General features: G+C 39.4%; 2 protein-coding genes across 3 annotated transcripts in view; one reads left to right on the forward strand and one right to left on the reverse strand.

The window, feature by feature from the left end:
- The window catches only part of FANCM (FA complementation group M), a 103,062-nt gene that overhangs the window by 2,456 nt on the left and 76,964 nt on the right, over nt 1-23,642 (forward strand). For both annotated transcript variants that reach the window (XM_072115978.1, XM_072115979.1), the window contains exons 3-4: nt 321-398; nt 4,417-4,575. In XM_072115978.1, the coding sequence (XP_071972079.1) occupies nt 321-398; nt 4,417-4,575 (237 nt within the window). The remainder of the gene's footprint in view (nt 1-320; nt 399-4,416; nt 4,576-23,642) is intronic.
- LOC140069824 (heme-binding protein 1-like) overlaps nt 9,308-23,642 on the reverse strand; it is a 32,134-nt gene continuing 17,799 nt past the window's right edge. Inside the window, exons 3-5 of the mRNA XM_072115983.1 lie at nt 21,479-21,620; nt 19,928-20,111; nt 9,308-11,302 (exon numbers count right to left, since the gene is read on the reverse strand). Coding sequence (XP_071972084.1) covers nt 11,131-11,302; nt 19,928-20,111; nt 21,479-21,620 — 498 coding nt within the window. The 3' untranslated portion in view covers nt 9,308-11,130. The remainder of the gene's footprint in view (nt 11,303-19,927; nt 20,112-21,478; nt 21,621-23,642) is intronic.

A 23,642-nucleotide genomic window follows, 5' to 3' on the forward strand; every position in this document is an offset into this window, starting at 1 on the left:
ACTCTGTCCTTCGGATTCACAGGCTGTTACAGTGAGCAAGACGTAACACCACCAGAGCCTTTCTGGCTCATTAGCATAATTTTAAAAGTTGATTTTAGAAGAAAGAGACCAGTGATAACAAATAAAAGAAGAATACCTGGATCTATGAGTAAGTGTCCCTGGTTTATCATACTTTATTTAGATGGTAGATTTTTATTTAAAGTCAATTTTGCAATGCTAGACCGTATGAATAACATGAAATTATTTATTTTGTTAGCTTCAACTACTTTGAATAATCCAAAGCATCCAATAACTTTTTTATTTTTTTTCTGTAATCCCAGGTTGTACGTGAGCTCAGCAATTATACCACACAGTTTCGGATATTAGCTCTCAGTGCCACCCCTGGCAGTGATACCAAGGTAAGTCTATTTGTGTACAGAGTTCTGCTTTATGCAGGGCCAATATCCCACAGTAAAATTTTTGTTAAACTCTGAGGTTCTGTTATGTTTGACTGTCCCGTAAGAACACGCTTCCTCATTCGCTTCACTAAAGGTGATGTTATTCCCTAAAACTATTCCTTTTGGTGTATAATAGAGTGAACATAATGGCAGCACATCAAGTACCTGCAGGTCTATATTATAATGTGCATAAGACCATAGTTGTGTAGGAATTGTAAGTAGCTGTCTTCCCACACCCATGTTCTTTATGGACCTTTACATACTGCACCCTGCTTTGTAGCCACTTTGTTGGTTTCATTGACCTGTTCACTGCAATGTTTGCATCAGTCTGTGAAAACATACCTGCGTGTGATCTGCAAAGAATAATGCACTATTTTCTGCAGTTCATAAAACACTTGACGCTGAAGAATAGACTTGTGTGCATGTAGCCTTAGGCTACAAACACATGGACGGGTGGTTTTATCAAACTGCTAACAGAAACTTGGAATGGATGAGGTCGGCACTAACTTGTTCATCAAATAGCTTGAATCCTTTATTGGTCCATGGTAAAACAGCTGTTACATGAAAAGTATTATCTGACGCGTTTCAGACCTATTCGGTTTTCAGTCATAGATGGCTTACCAAGAGAAGTTAAAAACCAATATACCTTGCTCACCGGAAGTGACCACAGAATAATCTCGGTCTGTGCAGGTGATCAAGTATTTGACTCCTACTGGTATATATCACAAACAATGAAAAACCCATAACAAATGTTAAAAACAAATATTTGAAGTTAACGCAACTTTCAATAATTCACAAGTAGATCATTCCTAACATTGTATACATCCCAAAGTTTTTAATCTTTAGAATACACATCGGAATTCACTTACCAATTTCTATATCAGGATGAAGAACTAGGTGAAATTTTACAGGAAGGATGTTCATTTTCCACTAGAAGAGCCCCTACTATAGGAAGTATTTTATTCCCAAGTGATACAATTAAAATAAAAAACATACATACATGGCTAAATACAAAGGGCTTTTTTAAAGGGCATTTTGCTGGCGGAAAGTAATTTTACACTCAGCAGAATAGACAGCACTCCATTGGTTATCCGTGACTTCATTAATTGCAGGACTAAAAATGTGGTATACTGCATTACCTATATATATTGCTAGTACAGCCTACATAGTCTTTATCACACAGAATGCTTAAAGAGCGTATACGCGAACATCTTAATGGAGTCACAAATGCAGTACATAATAATCCTTCCCATGCAGCTAGACACTTTATACAACAACATAATAGAGATTTATCCGTTTTTTCTTTCTGCGGTCTGCAGGGCCGGTTCTAGACAAAGTGGGGCCCTGGGCAAAACTAAAAGTGGGGCCCCAAAATAAAACTATTTTATGACCAGTCAGCAAGAGGCTCCCTTTAGCATGGTAAAATAAACTGTAATATAGGAGAATTGTATAGGAGATAGGTGATAAATGGTCAGATTATATGAGGTAGATAACTAGACAGATAGATGTATAGACAGGAGATGGATGATAAGCATCTCCACCCGGGAATTCAACCAAGTGGTATTAACCCTTTCACCGCCCGGCATTTCTGGATATTTTGTCGCATTATTGACCACAGCAATTTTTACAATTTCGACGTTTAAAAATAAAATCGAAATTACAGCAAAAAGAATTAAAGTAAACTCAACAAACCACAGATTTTCTGAAAGCAGACACTTGCCCCATTTTCAAAATTGCTAAATATTTACCTTCACATCTCCTAAATGTAATAGATGGACATCTATAGAGTTCACAAATGCCCCATATCGATACGTTCACATACCGTATATACACGAGTATAAGCCGACCCGAGTATAAGCCGAGACCCTAATTTTACCACAGAAAACTGGGAAAACCTATTGACTCAAGTATAAGCCGAGGGTGTAGCATACAGCCTTTCCCCCGTGTAGCACACAGCCTTTCCCCCGTGTAATATACAGATAAAAATAATAAACTTAATACTCACCCTCCGGTGTCCCCGATGTTCCTCGTGGCTCCCGCCGGCTTCTTCACTCTTCTATCTACTCTAGCAGGCAGAGTCACGTCCATGCGATCTGCTGGCCATCGCACACTATGTTGCAGCACTGTCGCCGCTGATGACATCATCAGCGGCAACAGCATCGCATCACATATATACTTTCCTAAAACAGTAAGATGTGAGGAGATCATACATACCCCACAACAAAATCCACAGGGGACACCAAACTATTTTTGCTGAAAATTGCACAGATATATCATTGCATGCTTCCTTACACAATGGTAACCCAAATAAATAACAATATATCCATAAACCAAGCTAATAAGATAATAAAAGTCACTATTAGATGTGCACCAATGTATTAGCCGCACAAAAACAGGACCCTCCGCGCTTCATAAGAATTTAAATGAGAACGTTATAACATAGGTGTAAATAATGTGTGTGTTTTAGCTTTATGGACATGTTCTGGGTCACGGTGTTAATATATAATAGCAAAATTATGGGAAGAGGATCGAATGTTCATCCTATCAGTCAATTTTCACAAAAAAACTAAATTAAAGGCAATAAAATAGAAAGTGTGTTGTTAGATAGTTCTGCATAGAGAGGGTTAAAAACATGAAGATTAGTTGATATTATTCCTTATCAGAATGTAGTAACATATAAAGTGAATATTTCCATTATCTGTGAGGTGCAGCAGATTCTCCCTGTAGCCTGATGGCTAAGAATCTGGATTGGGGGGTACACTTCAGGGGCTGTATCTCTGGCTCTGTGACACATAGAACCTCACTTCTTTTTTCCCATGAAAGAAGAGAGTCTCCTCTTTTATATGAATCTAAATTTGTGTTTCTAAATGTCAGGAAAATTGAGATTTTAAGTGTTAAACTGCCGTCGGGAGTGATTTTTATATATAAAAATGGCACCTGATATTCTCACTTTAAACCTAAATATCTTTGGATCCATTGCACCTAGAAACAAAATTCAAGGTTCTTTTGAAAGAAGAGATTCTCCCCTTTCAGGGGACCCATGGCAATTGCCCACTTTGCCTACCCATAGCGCCGGCCCTGGCGGTCTGGAAAGGGTCAAATCGGAAAATAGGGGTGGACATGAAAGGAAAAAACTGCTTAACCGTGAAGGATTATCGAACCTGATTAAAAATTGTATACATCCCAAAGGTTTCAATGTTAGGAATGATCTACTTGTGAATTATTGAAAGTTGTTTACTTCATATATTTGTTTTTAACATTTGTTATGGGTTTTTCATTGTTTGTGATATGTACCAGTAGGAGTCAAATACTTGATCACCTGCACGGACCGAGATTATTCTGTGGTCACTTCCGGTGAGCAACTTCTCTTGTAACTTCTCTTTGTAAGCTATCTATGACTAAATACCATATAGGTCTGAAACGCGTCAGATAATATTTTTCTTGTACTCATGTGTGAATATTTGTAACTGCTGTTTTACCATGGACCAATAAAGCATTCAACCTATTTGATGAACAAGTTAGTGCCGACCTCATTCATTCCAAGTTTCTGTTTGTCTAGGAGAAGTAAGGCGTTTCACGAGGATCGTGCACCTGGAGCTGAGCAGGTCTGCTCGGTGTCTGTCTACACACAACAGTAATCTTCTCAAACTGCCAACAATGGATTTGTGGCCTGTATGTCATTCCTGGCATATAACTAAGTACTGTGTGCAAAACGGCCTGCAAACAGCAGAAAATGATCTCTGTTTTTCCGCCCGGTCGACATAGGCAGATCACGGTGCGGAGAGACATGGTGCTTACAATTTGATCATGCATAATAGACTTTAATGGGGGCCGTGAATTAGCTGCCCTTTGTGTGGGTAACTTGAGTCCTACCCCTTCCCCCCTTTCCCAAAAAAAAAAACCCTGTCGTGTGTATGAGGCATTACATTTTTATCTGGAATGTAAAAGTAGCTGCTATATCATGATTTCTTCCTTTTAGTCTGTGCAGCAAGTTGTGTCAAACCTATTGATCAGCAGAATAGAGCTGCGCTCAGAGGATTCCCCGGACATTCAGCCCTACTCTCATGAAAGACTGCTTGAGAAGTTTGTGGTACCTCTTGGATCAGAACTGGAAGCCGTACAGAAGTCCTACATACAGGTGAGCGCTGGGTAACGTTATGTGGATAACAGGGATTGAACAACCATTGCTCTAGCGTTGGTTGTGGAGCATGTGAGAGAGGGCGAGGTCTGTCTTAAACCAATTCTGCAGACATTTAAATGGGGAATTGTATTCATAACGTTTATTAAAAAACACTTGGCAAGTGGCTTGTTCTTGTTTTGCGTGAGCAGTCAGATCTCTGCACTGTATGAACTGATAAAGGATGAATATCTGTATGATCATGCTTGGGAATATTGTCCTCCGCATGTGTTCTTGGGGGACCCTACTGTAATTTTGTTTTTGGATGAGTTCTGTGTATATTTGTATTTTGAGTGACAACTCTTAATTCCTTTTATTGAATTATTGCAGAAGGTGATGGCTGCCAGAACAGATATTACAGGTTTATTGCCTCTGGGCTCAGCTGTATTTTATTTGGACCACTCCTCACATAAAATAAGTTATAATGCACTTGTCTAATGGTAGAGAATGGAAGGGGAGCATTAAAGGAAACCTATCATCAGAAGTAGACCTCATGGTAGATTCCTTCTGCCTGCTTCTGCCTAATCTGTAATTTAATATTCCAGGGACCTAACCTAACTTGTTAAAACTGATTTTAGTAATATGTAAATAAACTGCAGAGGCTAGTGGGGTGTGTAGTAGATTTACCTCCCAGTGCCCGGCCAGGCTAGTACATGCCCCAGTAGCCTCTGCAGTTAATGTGCATAATTCCAAAATAAAGTTAGGATCCAGGATTATTAAATTACATGTTGGGGCAGAGACAAGAAGGATGAATCTACAATTAGATGTGCTTCTGATGGTAGGTTTCCTTTAAGAGATCCTTTCAACATCGCAGTAATTCCTTACATTTGAGCAGCCTTGGACAAGACCATCTTATTAAAGACACCAAAAAACAATGAGTGTCACACAGGCTTGTGACTTTCATGTTTGTGGTGGTTTCTTTTTTTTTTTGTTTTGTTTTTTTTTTCCCTCCCCTGGCACAGCACCGACCATAGAAGTGTGGTTCTTCCTGGTTAAGTGAACGTTGTATTGTTGCAATCTGTCCACTAAATTCTATTAGATATTGATTGTCCTGGGGGTCCAAAACCAACAATGCTATATTGGTGGCCTGTTGTACTCCTAATGACATAGCTTTTGGTTTTTCGACTGACAGAGCACTAGGGGTGAGTGGGTGTCTGCCAATTTAATGAATATTGATATTATTTACTGATATCTTTATGAGGTGACAAATATATAAATTTATTGTTGGACATTTAAACCGCTAAACCTGCCCATAGGTTTCTATCCTTTGATTGATCGTCCTCTTCGCTGGTGTGGGCCATCTTGCTGGCTTCTTCTCTAAATGTATTTGTGGTACGCCCTGTTCAGGGAGGGGGAGTAAGGCTTTTATAGAATAAACAGCAGGGTCTGCCGCATCAACGTCAATGACGAATCATGAGAGTATAGCCATATTATATTTTACAGTAGGTCTCATGCAAACAATGAACATGTGCAAATAGTGGAGTACTGGTGCCTTTTTGTATGGAGTGTAAAGGCATTGGCCACTTTGTACTGAACTTTTAACAAGGTAAGTATGAGACCCTAATAAAGTCACTACTAACATCTATTGTCAGTAGTGATGTAATGGTCAGGGTTCTCTATATACAGGTCATTCTATAGGGAGTGGGGAAAGTGATATACAGGCGGTCCCCTACTTAAGACCACTCGTCTTACATACGACCCATAGTTACAAACGGACATCTGGATATTGGTAATTTACTGTACTTTAGTCCTAGGCTACAATAAACAGCTATAACAGTTATCACAGGTGTCTGCAATGAAGCTTTAGTGTTAATCCTGATTCCTATGACAGCCCAACATTTTTAAATCCAATTGTCATAGAGACCAAAAAAGTTCTGGCTGGGATTACAATAATAAAATATACAGTTCCGACTTACATACAAATTCAACTTAAGACACAACCTACAGACCCTATCTTATATGTAACCCCGGGACTGCCTGTAATAACATCAGTGATGTTGCCTATACCGAGATCATTTTACGGGGAGGGGGGAGATGAGCTGTGACATCATCTGTTGTCAGTAGATGATGGTGTTTTCTCTTCTGTTGTAATCCTGTCTGTATTGTGTATGTTAAAGTATATCGGCCATAAAAAATATTTGTTGGCCAACCCAGTATAGGTCTACTTTCATATCAGTTATTAGTCTGCTTATGCTGTGAATTGGAGACCTTTCATCAGACATGTTCCAATGAGATTGCTGTCATTGGTTGCATTTCAAACAGCGACTCTGAATATGGAAAATACTGTGTGGAAAATGGGTGATAATTAAACATTACACTACACTAAAGAGTTGGTTATTGATTTTCAGAAGATACATGATCCAGTTGCCATAATCTAACTTGTATCTAACTTAGGATAAAACCGCACTGGCAGCAAAAAGGATTAGAAAAGTAAAAAATAAAGTTTCATTTTAATCCATAAATGTTAAAAAATGACAAAAAAAAGGTGACGTGTTTCGGACATTATTCAATCTTTGTCCTTAACCATACAAGATTTTTCAGAAAAAAACCTCATGTTCACACTAGTGTGCTGACGGCAGGCAACTCTGAAAAGAGGCAGCTGAAATACAATGGTGCATGTGCCCCACTGAGTGCAAATATTTGGGGTCCAATCATAAACTAGATCGGCATAACAATGTAAGCAAATTAAGAATGGATATGGCTGTATGTTTTGCATTCTTCACGTAGTATTTTATTGTGCAATATCGGTCAGTGGTTGAGAGCGCCTCTTCTCTGCCTCATGGGGAACGTGTATTACATCACGTGATGGATGAAGGCAAGAAGTTTGTTAATGAAAATCTACCATCAAAATATGATAAACCATGATAAACTAGGGACACTTACTCATGGATCCAGGCACCATGACTCTTTTTATATTTGTTACCCATTGTCTCCTTTTTTTTTTTTTTCAAATTTATGCTAACGTGCCAGAAAGCTTCTGGGGATGTTGCATTTTTCTGCTCATTGTAACAGCCTGTGAATCTGCAGCACAGATGGGGCTCTTGTAACGGCACCCAATGAGTCTGAAGGGCTACCGTAGTAGCCCCTCTGTGTTCTGGCTTTACAGGCTATTACACTGTCGCTCCACCCTGCTTCTCAGTGCTTGTGTAGTGAGAACTGCCTTCCATAAAACTGACAAGTTGATATTAGAAGGAAAAGAAGGTCATGGATAACAAATGTAAGTTTACCACAGTAGATTCCTTTAATTGAAATCTACCATCCGGAATCTACCTTCTGAAGTATTTCCTATGGTATTCTCCACCTCACTTCATCACCCTCAAACCAATTTTATCTTCTCCTTGTATGAAACCCTTTGCAGATAATTTGTATATTATTTAAATAAAATTTATTAACCAGAGGCTACTCAAGATGTGTAGTAGCCTCCATCAACTCTGGATACGAAGGCTACTATAATCCACACCCTGAGTAGCCAAGGTGCAGGCGAGGGCTACTGCAACCCCCAGTAGCCTATGCAGATTTCCCTACCTGCTTGTTTTTTGCCTGCTCTGGATGTGGTCACTGTACCCCACGCAGGCAAAGATGTTTCTGGCAGCAAGGGAGCTCTGTGTATGCAGAAGCTCCTGTTCCTCTACTAGCAATGTACGGCTCAGCATGGGTATCCTTCAATGGCATCAATAAAGCCATCAGAGGAACTGCTGCCGACACCTCACCACCAACTCCTGCGCCCGCACAGGGTACAGTGGCCACGTTCACAGCAGGCAAGGCCGAGCTAGGAGGAGGATCTATAGATGTTACTGGCAGCGTGTAGTAGGCTTAGCCCCCTCAGTTCATAGAGGCTACTAAACATCCACAGTAACCTCTACAGATAAACTTTATTAATTATTAACCGAAGAGTTTCATTGAAGGAGAAGCTAAAAACTGATCCACAATGGTAGAGATGTTGATCAGGAATTGGACTCCTGATCACCCTGTTTTTGAGATATTTGTATAACAAACAAGTGGGTTTTGTAACAACAGGTTTATACAAATAAAATATCGAACGGGAAGATGAGTCTGGGGGGTGGCTGGTGCTGCTGTACAATTCTACAGTAAGTTCAGTTCTGCCAGCTAGTGAGCGGGGCAGGGAAGTCCTGGTGCGGCCCACTTGGCCTGGAGGTGGCATAAAAGGGGAAATAATCTCAATTGCTGTCAGTTTGTAAGAAAACTGTCGTACAAATATATATATGAATCCTGAATAAGTATTATGTTATATATATAACTCTAGTATTACACAAAAAAAAAATATATATATATATAAAAATTTTTTTGGGTGTAATACTAGAGCTACATGTAACATAATACTTATACAGGATATATATATCAGCACTTGTGATTTTAAGAAAAAAAAAAAAATTATTTTTTATTTTCTTAGAGTCTTGTGACTGTCATGGACTGGAATACATCCAGCAGGATACATCCAGCCTGTCTGACATGATATATTACTGACCTCTGTTTGCTCCAGAGGAGATACGCTTTATGTAATGATGTGTCCGCCAATCATTGTACACTATAAAGTATAGTCTTTATTTAAAGCGATTTGGTTTCAGAATAAAGCATCCACAATTTATTCAAATATATAGATTTTTCTTACAGCACAGATACTAAAATATACATGAAACACAAATAAATACATTTTACTCACTTCAGTAGTCAGTGTATTCTAGTCTCTATGTAGTGCAGTGTTATCTGTCAGTTTATTGAGTCTGAATTTTATTTTTTTTTATTTTTTTATCGTGGACTTCCTTTTTTTTTGGTCACACTGATCAGATCCTCACCTGTTGGACAGAGTCTCCTAAGATTGAGTTATAATTGTGGTTTTACCCCCTTTGACATTGACTTATCCTGGAAGATTAGCACTATTGTCATGTATACAAAACAAAAAGAAGTTTCTATTATACAAATTACAAAAAATGGTAAAATCATTGGTGGCTATTATTTACAATAAACCACAGCTTAAAGGCGCCTATTGGCGTCCTGGTCACATATCAACCAACCATATGGCGCTGCACCATCTGTTGCCTAATGTTTCACTGTCCAGGTTGGACATATAAAAAAAACAGATAGGAGTACACCTATGTTAAGCTTGTTTGTGGAGAAGGCTCTTAATTGCTATTGTTATAATAGAGCTAACGGTATGCAAATTAGTTATAATCAGCTATCTAGATAGCAATTACATAGTGACACTTGTGAGACATAAGTAACATTGTATTTCATGGTTCACATGTTTTTTTTTTTTTCCATCAGATCTTTAGACCCGAAGTGTGTACAATAAGATCACAATGTGAATATGAATTCTCTGCCTGTGTATATTCTATTTCATCCCCGAAAATCCATTAACAATTCAATCTGAATGTCTCTTCTCTTAACCCTTTGGAGACTACTTAAATCCGCTTTTGCTTTGTGCTAAGGTTTTAATATTTAAAGCCAATGCTCTTTTTTTTATGAGGGTTAATCCTTTCCCAGCCTTTCGTTATATGCACGGGAACCAAAGGTCACATTTAATCCTTGAGACAGGAGCTATTTTTAAGTGTCTTTATGGCAGTAGATATTAGTGGTATATTGTGTAGTACTAGTAGTGTATAATTATTTTTTTATGGGTTTGTTGAGTATTACCAAACTCTTGCCTGCAAAACCATATAGAAAAGTTGCATAATCTCCGATACCTGGACAACTTCTTTAGAAATCGATAGTTGCTGTAAAGTGTGTATTTTTTAAGAGACTTTCATACCCAGAGAATAAGAGATAAGTTTCTGATCCGATAGCTAAAATCCTGAAGCCCCATCTGAACAGAGAAGTAGAGCAGTTGCACGGCCACTGCTTCCTACAGTAAAATAGTGGTCACACATGTGCAGTAATACCCCATTTACACAGGAGACTTCTGCTCTCTTCAAGTGTCTGGAGTACCCCCACTTATTAGTTTTTCTGTAGAAAAGTGGTGTTAGTTGGAAAAAAAAACCCTTAAAAATGCTATGGTATTACAGTAGATAAGGTTGGAAAAAGATGCAGGTGCGTTAAGTCCAACCTATAAGATTACCAACATTGATGAGATATTCACCGGATCTGTTTATCAGAGCTGTGGCCTATGGATCTATTCCTAATGCCATGTGCCCTCTAAGCCTCCTGTCTCATCAACCTTGCAGTTTTGTGACTCGTTAGTAATTAATGGAATGTGTATTTCATCATTGTTCACATGGAGATGAGGATCAGCTGATTCTTCTTTTTTCCATGCTACATTGAACACTGATCCTGATGGAGGAGAATTATGACGTTTTAAGTGAATGTGCAGTTGCCATAACAACCCTTTAGTGGTAATTGGACTGGATTGGCTACTTCAGATAAGTCTGCAGAGAACGGTACTGCTGAGCGATGGCCCACAATGTTTAGTAGCAGGAGCTGCGCTTCATTTTCACATGATGTCCATGTCCATTGAGCCGACCGACCTCTGTTCTCAGAAGCGTGAGGCACCTATGCAAAGTTTTAAGGCCTTTGCAAAAACCAGATTTCGTTCCGTCTGTTGGCTGCCGCAGGATTTGTGTACCCGGCGATGATGAAGGTGTCTTGTAAGCACAGATCCGGAGACTCTAATAGCTCGGCCAGCAATGAAATTTCACGCATAATCGACTCTTCGTTGGTTGCTCCGCTGAATGGTCTGTGAGAAGAGAATATAGGGTTTATATAGCACCACTCAGATAGATGGATAGATATATGCCCATATGGGGGTTATTCAAGTAAAGGTAAATTCAAACTAGTTGTATCAAGAAGCTGTCAGGACATGGACACTTGGTGGGGTGGGGGTGTGGACACTCATGTGGTTTGAACCCTTCTTTCATTAGCCGTTAACAAGTGAACACTACAATCCAAAATGGGTTTTCCCAGACTACAAATCTGATGAATTATCATTTGTATGATCAATGTGAGATTGTTGGATTTATGCAGCCTGGTCTTTTTCGAATGATTTGGATCTGGACTGTCAAGCAAGGCACATCCACTACTGTAATAAATGTAGAGCAGATGACTGCTAGAGTCTGATACCCAGAAAACTAATATTGGATAACTCCTTACTTAATAATACCTTGTAAAGCTAACCTATTGCCAGGAATGTCATTTTTGGCCGGTACAAAATTTTTGGCTGAATTTAAAAATGCCTTTGTCAGTATTCTGAATTGTTTCAGTAATTTATACAAGTGTAATTAACATGACCTGGCTCCAGCTGGGGAGGGGGCAGCTGCAGCTTGTGTGTACCTGTGTTTCCTCATGCATTCTTCCTCTCCTCCACAGCACCCTCCTCCCTTCCTGCCTGCCCAATGTATATGACAGGAAGTGGAAAGGATGAGGAGGGATCTGTATGAGCTGACAAAGGCACTTTAAAAAATCGGCATAGCAAAGGCTATTGGAACCTGTCGCCAGCTAAAAATCACATTCCTGGTGACAAGTTCACATTAAAGGGAACCTGTCAGCAGAAATTGACCTAATAAACCATTACCAGTATGTTGCAAAGCAGCTGAACACCTTCCAGATAGTGTTTCTTTCATAACCCAGTGTGGTGGTCTCACCCACAAAATCATTTTTGAAATGAGATGTAAATTGGTTGTATAAAGTCAAGGAGGCAGAGATTTTAACACTGAAGTCGTGCTCTCTCTTCCTCGCAAAGCCCCTTCACTGTAATTGATGGCTTTGCATCCAACCAGATCTCCTGAAAGTCCAAAGCATGAAGTCAGTCAGAGGAGGAGGCTTTCAGAGCCCCCCCCCCCCCCCTTGGTATCAGTGTTGAACTCTCTGCCTTCTTGAATTTATACAATCAATTTACATCTCACTTCCAAGTTGCTTTTCTAGATGCCACCACACTGGAGCATGAAACAAACACAAACTAGAAGATCTTACTGACAGTATACTGGTAGTGGTTTGTTAAGCCAATTGCTGATGACAGGTTCCCTTTTTAAGTATTAATCTTGGCTGCAGCTAAATTCTAATATGTATGTTCACTCTTAGCTTGGAATTAATAATAGGAATAATAGGAACATTGTCTAAGTCCTTTTAAAGAGAACCTGTCACCCCTGGCCGACGCTCCACCTCCACGTCCCTGTCGCGGGGACCTGTAAGAATAGCCGGCAGTAGCGTATATATTGCGCAATCGCTGCCAGCTCTTTGATGCGACCGCACTGACACCGTGCCGTGCTTATTCATATGGGCGACAGGGGCGTGGTGGGGGTGTGTAGGCCGGTCCCCTCTTCAATAAGGTCGACTGTCAGCACACTGGATACGAGGATTTGATCTCTTATTTGGTAAGAGGTCAGATTAAAACCAAGTTCCCCAACATACATTTTTTTTTATAAATGGCATAAATAGAAAGGGGCTGGGGGGAGGATTATGGGGGCATAGTTGGTGTGGGCCTTTTGGGGGGGGGGGGTGACGGGTCTGCATCTAGAAGATCATAAAAACCACCCTCGGTTACTGTGCTACAGCTTTGCAAAATGGTAGACTTCACATGAGAAGATGGGATGGGGATCGTAGACCTGGATGTACGTGATGTCCCCTGTATAATTGGGATAGGACCAGGTTGTTTAGTAATTTGGAAGGGTTCCAGCTAGTGATCAGTTTGATTTTTAGAGTCTTAGTACGATGACAAGGATATGGATTCAGTGTAGAGCACAAGACTGTCAGCTGATAGTCTGCTGCTCCTGCTGTCTCTGTGATGGGTTATCCCGAATACATAACAAGACATTTACGCACATATCTGTTATCTAAAACCATTAAACAAAAGTGTAATTCATTGCTGTAAAATTGACTATGAAAATATTTAATTACCTTGATGTTGGCATTCTAAGATGCATAAGAATATACAAAAGAGCTGGGGGGAGTGGTGACCCACACTGGACATGAACACACCGAAATCTCTGCTCTAAAGGAGTTTGCCCATGAAAGAAAGTTCTACATCTTTAATCCCCTAGTGATGTTAAGATTGTTTCTTTTATTTTTAACCCCTTACTTTACAATTTTACTCTGGGATTTTATATTGACCATCACTGAGTGATGGTTTTAGCCCCTGAGTGTGGACGGGGGCTCTCTAAGACACTAGAAAAAGAGAGATCAGACATGAGAGATGAGATCCATGAGATTGATATAAAACACAGACACGTTCAGCTCTCCTACATCTCAGCTGTAACACACGGTTGGGTCTGCTATAACTTCTTCCCCTGCTATAAAGATCTTATCTTATCTGTAGTTTGTAGAATAAGTGTATGGGAGCTGCTGCTTGCCTGCAGAAACTGCCTATTTTCTGAGCTGGTCTTGTAATGGAGGGGGCAGGGGCTGGAGGCAGAGAGCACTGCAGTGTGCAGACAGAGAAGCTATTCATGAGAATAATCTGCCAAACCTGGTCAAAATCTGGGGCAAAATTGTGTACAGCAGGACTGATAGAGGCAGGTTGGAATTATATCTGTGAAATGCTGTATTTTTGTTAATAACAGTGAATTAGAGAATGTTTGTTTTATTTTGTTATCCTGAGTACATTTAAGAATCTTGTCTTTGTGGGACCACCCCTTTAAAATGGGTTACCATTCCCCTTTTATTTTCACCTGCTATACTGTAGCTTCGCACTTTCGGTAGTGGCTGTGCCCAGTACAGTCTCTTTAGCAATCTATAACTCCAGTAGCAGCCAATAATATTACGGAGTAATATGGCTGCAGATAGGTAATGAGTGTAACTTACAGAATTGCTTATTTGGCTTAGTGCAGAGCTTGGCTAAAGTTTTTATTCTTTACTGATGTTTAAGGTTTGGAACACACTGAGCGGCGAGTCATTCTGCTGCAGACTAGCCTATGGCAAAAAGCAGCTGAAAATATCTGGCTTCTGCCATGGTTTTCAGCATCAACTTATCTCGGGCTAACCAAATTATAACCTTCAGCCAAAATGTGTGAACAGGACCTTTAAAGTGGTTGTCCACTTTAAGCGCATTACAGCAAATAATATTGTTTGTAATGGAAAGTTGTTACATTTTCCAGTATAACTTCTGTATCAATTCCTGACGGTTTTCTAGATCTCTGCTTCATGGTCATGTGATGTCACACAGGTGAATGGCTCGTTGGCATCACACAGGTTTGATTACACTATGTGATCTAAGGAGACTTGCACCTGTGTGACATCACATGACCATGGACCGGCGTTTATCTACAGGAAGTAAATGATTAACCCCTAGGCGCACCACGACGTTATACTACGTCCTCGGTGCTACATGCTTAGCGCACCGGGACGTAGTATAACGTCCTGCTTCTGGCACCGGCTCACGAACGGAGCCGGTACCAGAAGCAGCGGCTGTCAGCTGTCTAGTACAGCTGACAGCCTGCGCTAACACCCGCGATCGGAGCCGACTCCGATCGCGGGTGTTAACCCCTTACACGCCGCGGTCAAGCATGACCGCGGCGTGTAAGGGTCTTCCCCCTATGGATCGGATCCCCCGTGCCGCTTACCGGGGGATCCGATCCACTTCTGGGCAGCTCCGAGGACTGGCTTGTGCCCCGGAGCTGCCCGGTTGCCATGGCAGCCAGACCCCTTCCGGGTCTGACTGCAAACTGTCTGAGCATGCGCAAGCTTGCTCAGACAGTTTACACTGCTCTACAATAAAATAGTATTGTAGAGCAGTGTATTGGACTTAAACCAGTGATCAGAGCATCGCTGGTTTAAGTTCAAGTATGTAAAAGTAAAAATATGCAAAAACACTTAACACTACACATTATAATAAATAAAAAATAAATACATAAAAATATAAGCCCCTAAAATGTCACTTTCCCATAAAAACACTTAATAAAGTATAAAAACCATAAAAACACAAAAAAAACCCGCATATTTGATATTGCCGCGTCCGTAACAATCTGCATAATAAAACAGAATCAAAACTGGACCCGTACGGTAAACGCCGGAGGAAAAAAACGCAAAAAACGGTCCAAAAAAAGATAATTTTTAATTAATACCCTATAAAAAATGCTCTAAAAAGTGATTTAAAAAGTTTTATGCACTCTAAAATAAGCCCACTAAAAAGAACAACTGTTCTCGCAAAAAATAAGCCCCTAACCAGATTTGTCAGCCAAAAAATAAAAAAGTTATGCATATGAAAAGATGGTGATGCTAAAATGAATAAGATTTTCTCCACATTAGTTTTTATTCAGTACAATTGAATAAAATACACAAAACCCCCACATATTTGGTATCCCTGCGTCCGTAACAATCTGCATAATAAAACAGAATCGTTATTAGATCCGCAAAGTGAACCCCGTAAAAAACAACCTCAAAAAACTCTCTGATTTTTTTATTAATGCCCTTTAAAAATGCTCTAAAAAGTGATTTTAAAAAGTTACGCAATCTAAAATAAGACCACTAAAAAGAACCATCCTTCTCGCAAAAAATAAGCCCTTAAACCAATTTGTGAGGTGAAAAATAAAAAAGTTATGCATATGAAAGTCGGTGATGCTAAAATTAACAACAATTTCGCCAAATTACTTTTTATTCAGTACAAATGGGAAAAAATAAAAAATATATATAAATGAAGTATTTTCGTAATCGTGGCGACCCATAGAATAAAAATAGAAAACTGTTTTTATGGTATGGTTAACGGCCAAAAAAAAAACACATAAAAATTTTCCTAAAAATTGATGATTTTCATTTCCTCCACCAACAAAGAGTTAATTAAAACTCACCAATTAGCTATAGATGCCCCAAAATTACGTACCAGAAAAGTGCATCTCATGTGGCAAAAGAAATAAGCCCCTATAGGTCCCCAATAAAAAAAAGAAAAAAATTATAGCATGTACAATGGGACATAGCAAATCTGATCTGGATGGCGCCTCCTTCCCTTCTATGCCCGGCCGTGCGCCCATACAGCAGGTTACCACCACATATGGGGTATCCGTGTACTCGGGAGAGATTGGGTAACAAACTTTGTGGAGCCTTTTTTCATTTAATCCATTGTAAATGTTTAATTTTCCACCCAAAATGAGTGTATTGTGAAAAAATATTGCAATTTGCAGACTGCACCTCCATTTTGTTTTAACCCCTATAAAACACGTAAAGGGTTAACAAACTTCTTAAAAGTAGTTTTTCATACGTTGAGGGGTGTAGTTTCCACAATGGGATAATTTATGAGTCTAGCTATTATATAGGCCTCTCAGTGTCAATTAAAAGTTGAGCAGGTCCATCTAAATACAGGTTTTGGTGATTTTACAAAAAATGTGAAAAATGGCACCTAAATTCTGAGCCTCATAACATTCTAGTAAAATATGTGGAATCTTAAAAAACCATGCCAACATAATGCAGACATTTGGGAAATGTAAGTTATGAATTTATTTGGGTGCTTTGACTATCTGCATCAAAAGTAGAGAATTTAGAACGTTGAAAATAAAGAATTTTTCCAAATTTTTGCCAAATTTAGTTTTTTTTCATAACTAAACGCAAAAGATTTCATCCAAATTTTTAAACTAATTTGAAGTACTATGTGTCACGAGAAAACAATCTCAAAATCCCCTGGATATCTCATAGCGTTCCCACGCTATAACCACTTATAGTGACACAGGCCAGATTTGAAAAATGGGGCCGCGTCCTTTAGGCCAAAAGAGGCTGCGTCCCCTAGGGGTTAAGCTTCCTGCTCAATGACGGAAAGCAGACAACATGCTAAGGTGCCTTGTCCTGCCTACTGTTAGGCTGTTGTCATATTACAAAAAAGTCAGTGGCAATGTCTTCACCTGCCCCCCCCCCCCCCCCCTCTCTTCCCGTGTGACATACAAAATTCATAGACTGTAAGCTCTCACTCCTATTGTCCCATATGGCTGTTGTTACTCTGTAATGTCTTATTTAAATTGTATAAGTTCCCCAGAATCTGTACATCGCTGCAGAATTTGATGGCGCTTTATAATTAAAGATTATTATGATTACCAGTATATTATTCTCAATACAATAACTAGACCGTCTGATGTTTTGGGTCCTCTGGAGAGTTTTGCTGATCTAGTAATCCCACCTCAAAGGTCATATGATGTTGTGTTTTTTTTTTTTTATTTGGAAGAATAGAATTAGGCCATTTTTTGTATTGCTTTTTGTTTGAGTAGTCTATGAAAAGTGTTCCCTTAGTCATTTAATAACCTCAGCAGATTAGAGATGGTATACTCATTGCTGTTATCCCCTCCTGAATTTAATCCTAAAGTAAGGAACTGTTAAATGTTGTAAATGGACGTCCTCTGGAGCCATTATACTTTGACTATGTCCCACTTATTAAGACTAGTTGGCAGATGCAGCGGGGAGTAACTTGGTCAAGACGTTCCCTCCATGCATTTTATTACTTCTTTCTTCTTGTACCCTCGGCTGGTTTTGTTCATCATTATAAAACCTTGAATAAAAGTCTTGTCAGGTCACTTAGACCCTTGTTCTATTGAAACCCAATAATTGTCTGAAATAGGAAAGTGTTCCTCTTAAAGAGAAGTGGCTTGTGCTAATTACCTCGGCCTTGTTCTTGCTTGATCGAACCACAAAGAACGGCTCATGCTGACGTTGTGGCATTACATGTGCTAGGGCTTATTCATGTAGTTCCTATATAAAATATATTATTTGGCAATAAGGCGATAAGTGTCTGTCAAGTCCTTCTGAGTGGTGTTCTCGAAAAGGGATAAATCTCCTTCTTTTTATAAAGCAGAATATTCTCAGTGTGAAATTTTTGATTTGTATGTTTTATTTCTTTTGTGTTTTTATTTCTTTTGTATTATTATTCCCTGAGACTTAAAGCGGACCTGTCAAGTCAATTTGGGACCTTAAACAGACTACGGTTGGTGTCAATTAAAACAAATACTGTATATACTCGAGTATAAGCCGAGGAACCTTATCTCGCTACAAAAAAACTGGGAAAACGTATTAACTCGAGTATAATCCTAGGGTGGGAAGCCTACTCTTCAATATAATGTCGAGCAACAGCGCCCTCATCAAGGAATTGTCCAACAGAGTCCCACTTCATTATTAAATGTCCAGCAGAGTCTCCCTTTATATTTTAAAGGGGTGGCTCTGATGCACATTCTACTTTAATGTCCGGAAGAGCCCCTTCATGATAAAATAATAAATGTAGTACTTTCCTCCGGCACTCGGGTAGTGCAGGCAAAGCCATGTCTATGCTCTCTACCTGCATGCACACACTGTGAAGTCGCAAGGTGCCAACACGCCCTTCCATGGTGTGTGTGTGCGTGCGTATAGAAGGTGTAGACATGCCTCTGCCTGCACTGCCATGGGGAGAAGATTTATATTTGCCTAGAGGCACTTGCATCTACAGATCCCCACCAGTGCCTTCTCTTGGTTGCAGCAAGTAAAAACTAAGATAATATCCTGACTTTTGTGCATGCGCTGTACCTGTGGCTCTTGTGCAGTGAAGCCAGAGTGTACTATGCCGGTGTACTTACCGCAGCTCCTGGCGAAGATGGGTCTAAATATGTTACTATAAACTATTGAAAGGATGAGACGAAAATAGGGGCTTCTGCTTTTTGGAGGAAGGTGGTACACTCCTACTTGACTGTGCATCTCTCTAATACATTGGATAAAAAGCCAATTGCTCATTTTTGTATATTGAATGTAACAATAGTTTCCTAGTGTTCTTTGCACTTACATCCTGTTTCCGCTGACCTCTACTTCCTGCTTCCATCTCGACAAATGGTTCTGACATTGCTGTGTTTTTTTGTTTTTTCCCTTTTTAAAGAATATTTTTCTCTATTTTTAATAATAATTTTTTGTTTTTGCAGAAATTAGGACAGTTCTACTATTGTATTTGGGCAAGGTTTGCAGTAGTAGTAGTGTAGTCTTGACTATAGAAACTTAAAGTAAAATGGTGACTGGGTAAAACCTGTAAAAGTAGTTGGCTGACTAGAAGTTAGACAATTTTTTTTTTTTTTTTTTAAATATACAGTTTCCAGCTTCCATCCCAAGAAGATGTATAGCTTAAACCTTACATTTACAGTGCTAGTTATTTAGTTAAAGGCAGCATTTCTCATCTATGGTTGGCCTAGCACCCATAGTCTAGAAAACTTGTTTCTGATCTGGTCCGGCAAGTGATTTTACTACAATCTTCAGACTGTCCATTGTGGTTAATAGTTTGCTGTTGAGCAGTGTTTCCTGACAAAATAGGTTGGAGCACTTATGGCTGCTAAATGAAGCGGACTCTCAATGCCGTTACGGACTGATCTCTATATTGAAAAGTGATTCAGGTCTACAAAAAAACCACCAACCCTTATAAAAAAGAATTTACTAGAAACTCTACCTAGCGAAGACTACTGTAGATGGCCATTCTTCAATGATGATTTCTTGGTCTGTAGGTTGAGGTGGATCTTCCTGAAGATGGTTTGGAATATAATAAGCCACCGTTACAGAACGTGTAAGACCATTTCTTGCTTCATCAGTGTGTACTGTTGTCAGAATTGGGATAGTCATGCCCAGGTATTGGCCTAGGAAAAACAATATGGAAAAAGCTAGATTGTTAATAGGGAAAAGGTGATTAGAAAATTTGTGCTGTTGATCATCTGATTTTAATGAAATCTTCCTTTTATTTTGGATTGTATGACAAATGGTTGGGCTCCATAGATCGGAGATAAATGTCTGACCACCAGGGCCCAACCATGGGCATACCCTGTGATTGGCATTCCTTATGGATACATAAGATTAGAGTAAAAATTAAAGGCACTAGGTATTCATTGTGAAATGTTGTTGGCCACTTTACCTCATGTAATGTGTTGGGGGCAGGGTATTGGGCATCTTATCAGTATACAGACAGTCCCCGGGTTACATACAAGATAGGTTCTGTAGGTTTTTTCTTAAGTTGAATTTGTATGTAAGTCGGAACTGTATATTTTATCATTGTAATCCCAGCCAGAACTTTTTTGGTCTCTGTGACAATTGGATTTTAAAAATGTTGGGTTGTTATAAGAACCAGGATGAAGAATAAAGCTTCATTACAGACACCAGTGATAACTGTTGCAGCTGATTATTGTAGCCTAGGACTAAAGCACAATAAATTACCAATATCCAGAGGTCCGTTTGTAACTAGGGGTCATATGTAAGTCGAGTATTTTTAAGTAGGGGACTGCCTGTATATCTATTAAATGTTCTGCACCGTTTTCTTGAGATGTAAAGTAAAACCCCCTTGTTCAGAAATGTATTTTATCTCATAAGTTGCCATTCCTGTTGATAAAAATGGCTGCAGATGGTCATGTGATACTAACTGTCCATGACCAATGTATGCTCCAGGATCTTATGACAATATTTCTAAAAACAAGCTTAAAGGACATCTACATCCGATTCACTGATGGTAGATGATTAGTAGTCAACTCTCCATCCCGTCCCGCTTTGTTGGAATCTTCTTTTTTTGCTGGAACAACCACAAGAAAATCGCTTTTGTGTAATCCGGAAATTAGGCACTGCCGAGATTTAATTTATTCACTCACCTGACCCATTGTAGTCCTGCATGCAGAGCTTACAGAGGGCCGGTGACTACGCACAAAGCAGGTCTATTGGTCATGGAAAGTTAGGATCGCCTGACCATCCATCTCCAGCCATTTTATGGACAGTAATGTCTGGCTGATGAGGTAAAAGGCATTTCTGAACCAGGGGGCTTTACTTTACTCAAAGCGAGGAAGATCTTTTAAATCGATGTATATTGGTAGGGTGGCCGACCCATTTAGGAATTCATACAGATTGCTAAAAATGTAGGGCATGCAGGCCAGAAACTGGCAGATCTTCCGACATGTAAAGGTAAATGTGAAGCTAAACTATAAAGCTGTAAAACATTCTGAAATCCCAGTAGGGTTTGTCTTACCCGATGAGTTTTGCTCACAGATGTATCTCATGAGCTTCATGAACCCCATGCATATGCTCTGTTCGTATCGCTCTTCATTCATCTTGATACAAGCCCATCTGGCTTTTCCATACTGTCTTTTTTCATACACCACCTCTCCACACTATAGAGAAATTATTAAAATCTATTAAACTGACTTGTACAGAAGGGTAATACATTCTTAGTAGAGAACTCCTAATTGAGGAAAGGGATTGAAAAGAAACATTTAGTACATCATAGGATGGAAAGCCGCATCAAAACTGAAGACGCCAATTGTTGAAAGTTCCAATCTAAAGAGGGCTTTCTTTCCAAAGTGATGATATCGGAACCCCTCCTACCTCACAAGCCAAAACCAAAATGCTTAAGAGGGGTCTAAAATAATCTCCCACAAAAAAAGATCTGAAGTATGTGGCAACAGCTAAGGTTCCAAAAGATGGAGCACCACTGGGACCCCCGTAACATCAAGTCTCCTATAAAGCAAAAAAAAAAAGGACAAACCGCTCTAATTGATTACTAAACAAATTTATTCCATCATGATTTAAAATTGGTTTCACATGATGCCTAGTGCAGCTGCCCCACAAAAGGGTCGCGTGCAAGCAGTTTGCGCAAAGTCCGACAGAAAACTGGAGCACGGCCCTTGGTAAATGTGACCCATTGTTTTAATTCATGATGCTATGAAATTTTATTTATTTAATATATATGCATTAGTGGTTTGTCTTTTTTTGCTATGTAGGAGACTCAAGGTATTTTATATTGACAATACCACATTAGTTTTGACACTGCAGTATAATAGGGGGCATAGAAGAAATCTACACAGGGATACTGAAACTGATGGATTACCCCCTTATCCAGGTGACTGTATTGGTTTATTGACCCCCCATAACCAATCAGTGGAGTGGTGGTGTGCATATGTGTCCCTTAATGTTTAGACTGGACACGGGCATATGGGCAATGTATAACTATAAAGTTATATTTATATTAGTTGTGTGAAAAAGGCTTGTTGTTTTGAACGTGTTTTTCTAGGCCATTGTCCTTTTAAAGTAGTTGGATCAGTGCACTTTGGTTTCTGGAAACATTTGGCGGTGTATACCTTTGTGTATTCTCTGATGAGGCACATGTTCCCTGGCATCACACACAGATGGGCTGCTAATTTTATTTTTTTTGTTTGGCACAGGGTATAGTCATTATATCCACATTAATGCAAACATTTAATGTATTTATTACAGTCAAATAATTAAATGTCATTGAAAACATCTGCAGGGTTTATATGCTTTAGAAATCTGAACGCCAAAAAACAGATTTTAGATTTTATATCCCTGGAATAGCGGGCTCAGCACATAAAGAACTGGTGGGTATTTCTTTTTATGGCAATTATGGGCTATTGTATTGGAGGGAAACCCCCTAATTTTCCGATTGGTGACTTTACATAAAAATCTACCTGTTGTGCGTCTCTAGGAGAGATGCCTGAGCCTTTTTGATCAACTTATCGGAAAACCTTTTGTTTAATTCCCTCTAAAGGAGGTTATGTGACTGTGGAAGTGTAATGCCCCTTTAAATGGCCACTAACTTTCTAACCAGCTTTGTATAAATCAATAGTAAATGTGAATACAAGACCTGTAGGATATATCTCATTAGAGCAAAGTTCTTCTGTCTGCACTAAATTATCAGGAAGTGAGGAAGCACAAGAGAAGCTGAGTTTTATGCTGAATGTCTTATAATTTTGACAGAAGCTGTCTGAAGGGTGTATGGAGAGGGTAGGGGGAAGCAGGTAGTCACAGCAGCTAAGTCATCACTGAGCAATTTATACATGGACTGCTCATTAGTGAGAGGTGTAGTGTGTATGTATGGGGTCTACAATTCTTTTTCAGCAAATGCACCCATCACCATCCAAAAATGATTGTGCATTGGGGAGGTAATTTTATTTTTATTCCGGAATGCATATACATGAACAACCTCTATAAAAATGCTGCAGACAAGACGTGACTGTGTCAAGTGTGAAGCACAATGAACACATGCCTGTAATATGTATTTAGCAGGGCCCGTGTCACTTGACCTACAATCTGTGTTTTTGCTTGGGGAAAACAAGGCAAGAGTTTAGGTGAGCATTAAAGATTGGGATAATCTGATTTCCTGCTTGGAGGTTCTT

The sequence above is a fragment of the Engystomops pustulosus genome, chromosome 7 (assembly GCF_040894005.1).
Source record: "Engystomops pustulosus chromosome 7, aEngPut4.maternal, whole genome shotgun sequence".
Taxonomy (NCBI): domain Eukaryota; kingdom Metazoa; phylum Chordata; class Amphibia; order Anura; family Leptodactylidae; genus Engystomops; species Engystomops pustulosus.